This window comes from Palaemon carinicauda, chromosome 23, assembly GCF_036898095.1.
Source record: "Palaemon carinicauda isolate YSFRI2023 chromosome 23, ASM3689809v2, whole genome shotgun sequence".
NCBI lineage: Eukaryota > Metazoa > Arthropoda > Malacostraca > Decapoda > Palaemonidae > Palaemon > Palaemon carinicauda.
In genome coordinates, this window is record NC_090747.1 from 90,834,985 (window position 1) to 90,838,522 (window position 3,538).

A 3,538-nucleotide genomic window follows, 5' to 3' on the forward strand; every position below is an offset into this window, starting at 1 on the left:
CAAACTTGACTTCAAACTTTCCTCTCAAAATGTTAAAGTATTTTAACATCTAATTCAGGCGTTGGACTGAAGTTTCTTTTATATTTTAACATACAAAAGTAACATTAATTCAGCCAAGATATTCTTCATGACTTGGACTACAAACTTGACTTCAAACTTTCTTCTCAAAATGTTAAAGTATTTTAACATCTAATTCAGGCGTTGGACTGAAGTTTCCTTTATATTTTAACATACAAAAGTAACATTAATTCAGCCAAGATATTCTTCATGACTTGGACTACAAACTTGACTTCAAACTTCCTACTCAAAATGTTAAAGTATTTTAACATCTAATTCAGGCGTTGGACTGAAGTTTCCTTTATATTTTAACATACAAAAGTAACATTAATTCAGCCAAGATATTCTTCATGACTTGGACTACAAACTTGACTTCAAACTTCCTACTCAAAATGTTAAAGTATTTTAACATCTAATTCAGGCGTTGGACTGAAGTTTCTTTTATATTTTAACATACAAAATTAACATTAATTCAGCGAAGATATTCATCATGACTTGGACTACAAACTTGACTTCAAACTTTCTTCTCAAAATGTTAAAGTATTTTAACATCTAATTCAGGCGTTGGACTGAAGTTTCCTTTATATTTTAACATACAAAAGTAACATTAATTCAGCCAAGATATTATTCATGACTTGGACTACAAACTTGACTTCAAACTTTCTTCTCAAAATGTTAAAGTATTTTAACATCTAATTCAGGCGTTGCACTGAAGTTTCTTTTATATTTTAACATACAAAAGTAACATTAATTCAGCCAAGATATTCTTCATGACTTGGACTGCAAACTTGACTTCAAACTTCCTACTCAAAATGTTAAAGTATTTTAACATCTAATTCAGGCGTTGGACTGAAGTTTCTTTTATATTTTAACATACAAAAGTAACATTAATTCAGCCAAGATATTCATCATGACTTGGACTACAAACTTGACTTCAAACTTTCTTCTCAAAATGTTAAAGTATTTTAACATCTAATTCAGGCGTTGGACTGAAGTTTCTTTTATATTTTAACATACAAAAGTAACATTAATTCAGCCAAGATATTCTTCATGACTTGGACTACAAACTTGACTTCAAACTTCCTACTCAAAATGTTAAAGTATTTTAACATCTAATTCAGGGCTTGGACTGAAGTTTCCTTTATATTTTAACATACAAAAGTAACATTAATTCAACCAAGATATTCATCATAACTTGGACTACAAACTTGACTACAAACTTCCTACTCAAAATGTTAAAGTATTTTAACATCTAATTCAGGGCTTGGACTGAAGTTTCCTTTATATTTTAACATACAAAAGTAACATTAATTCAGCCAAGATATACATCATAACTTGGACTACAAACTTGACTTCAAACTTCCTACTCAAAATGTTAATGTATTTTAACATCTAATTCAGGCGTTGGACTGAAATTTCCTTCAAATTTAACATACAAAAGTAACATTAATTCTGCTAAGATATCCTATATGGCTTTGACTTGAGTTTGAAATTCCTACACAGAATGTTCATTAATTTAACATCCAAGACTAACATTAACTTGCTTCACAACTTAGACTGCATCCCTAGCATTTCCTTAACTAAGGAGACTGCGTGTATGGAAGTCCCTGGGGCGGCCATTACTCCGTAACCACCGTGGCCATAGTTATGAACGACCTGAAGGATAAAACAAAAGATAAATTAAATATCTCTCTCTCTCTCTCTCTCTCTCTCTCTCTCTCTCTCTCTCTCTCTCTCTCTCTCTCTCAATTACCTTTAATATTAGAATGTCAGAAAACCCAAAATCTCTCTCTCTCTCTCTCTCTCTCTCTCTCTCTCTCTCTCTCTCTCTCTCTCTCTCTCTCTCTCTCCCAATTACCTTTAATATCAGGGAGTCAGAAAACCCAAAATCTCTCTCTCTCTCTCTCTCTCTCTCTCTCTCTCTCTCTCTCTCTCTCTCTCTCTCAATTATGAAAGACTCAAAGATATTTTTTCTTGGTTGATTTGTTTATGTAGTCTGTTTTTTTTTCACAACTCATGGCTAGTGGTATCTTACGACCCTTTTTCAAATAATTAAAGGTTAGTTATTTTCAGTAAATCATTAAACGAAGCAAAATACTTGATACTTAGTAGCCTACTAATTTGTCATATCCTAAGTCATTTTCAATCCCATTTTTTCGAATTCCTAAGGTTCCAACAAGGTCCTTCAAATATATTAGAAGGATATTGAAAAAAAAAAAAAAAAAGTTCCGGACTGCCTTTAAAATTCTCTTGACCTTACCCATCATTGACGGTATTATTATTATTATTATTATTATTATTATTATTATTATTATTATTATTATTATTATTATTATTATTATTACAATAACAACATTAAAATAAATATTGGCCAGTTTATATATGACCGGTGTCATGGCTACTTCTGTCGCTTGGGAAATCTTACAACGTTCATGCAAAGGTTTACACCTCACTAAGAAACTAACTGTATACTATAAGAATCTCTTCAAACGTGGGTGAACCAAGCAGTTAGCGACTTTCTCATACACGTTTGTCCAAGAAATGAATATCTTCCATTCTTTGTTCTTCTCTGGATTTGTTCTTTGAACAGTAACTTGGAATGAGGTATGTAGTGTTGTTCTTCATTGTATGTTGCGCTGGTGGTAAGTGGAAGCACTGGATAATAGTACCAATCAATAGCCTTTAAACTTTTTGCCCATTTGCGAATGGCCATAACAAGCAATGCCCTGATTTCAGTCATCCTTTACTCAAGATAAAAAAAACTTTCCCTTTATTTTACTTACTTTTTTAATAATTGTTTATAGAGTTTATGGTAATACCAATTCACTTCAGACAGTCAATATAGAATATAAAATGCCTCCACCTAAATTGCAATAATTCATCGTATAACGAATGTATATCTCATGAAATCCTTTAACATAATCTGTAAAAACTTCTTACCTTTAAGGTCTTTCCGCTGTCAAACTTCATGAGCTCTTTTTCAACTCGAACGATGCTTCGATACGGGCGTAAACCAACAGCCTCTTTCAGGATCTTAAGGAAAGATAAGCTTTCATGAAATTTGTAAAAGGAGCCTTTATATATATGAAGTTAGCTGAGAGTTTACATGCATATTGTTTATGGATTTGAGAGATTTTGTTCGATGGAAATGAATTTCTATCTCATATTGGGTTCAAACCCTACGCTCATGAAATGTAAAGCAAGCTCAATATCATATTGATAGCTACCTTGCCTTTCATCTGAAGAGACTAGGGTTAGATTCTAATGGGAGACACATATATGTGCATATATATTTATCTATATATATGTACGTATAATGTATATACTATATATATATACACACACCTATATATATATATATATAATATATATATATATATATATATATATATATATATATATATATATATTTATATGTATGTACATATATATACTATACACACACACACACACACACACACACACATATATATATATATAT

At 31.1% G+C, this 3,538-nt stretch overlaps 1 protein-coding gene across 2 annotated transcripts in view; it reads right to left on the bottom strand.

Annotated features, from left to right (window-relative positions):
• Nucleotides 1–1,322: 1,322 nt before the first annotated feature.
• The window catches only part of LOC137617229 (D-aspartate oxidase-like), a 32,447-nt gene continuing 30,231 nt past the window's right edge, over nucleotides 1,323–3,538 (bottom strand). The window contains exons 7-8 of one of the 2 annotated variants that reach the window (XM_068347171.1): nucleotides 2,998–3,090; nucleotides 1,323–1,713 (exon numbers count right to left, since the gene is read on the bottom strand). In XM_068347171.1, coding sequence (XP_068203272.1) covers nucleotides 1,603–1,713; nucleotides 2,998–3,090 — 204 coding nt within the window. In that variant the 3' untranslated portion in view covers nucleotides 1,323–1,602. The remainder of the gene's footprint in view (nucleotides 1,714–2,997; nucleotides 3,091–3,538) is intronic. The other variant, XM_068347170.1, reaches the window with a different exon arrangement.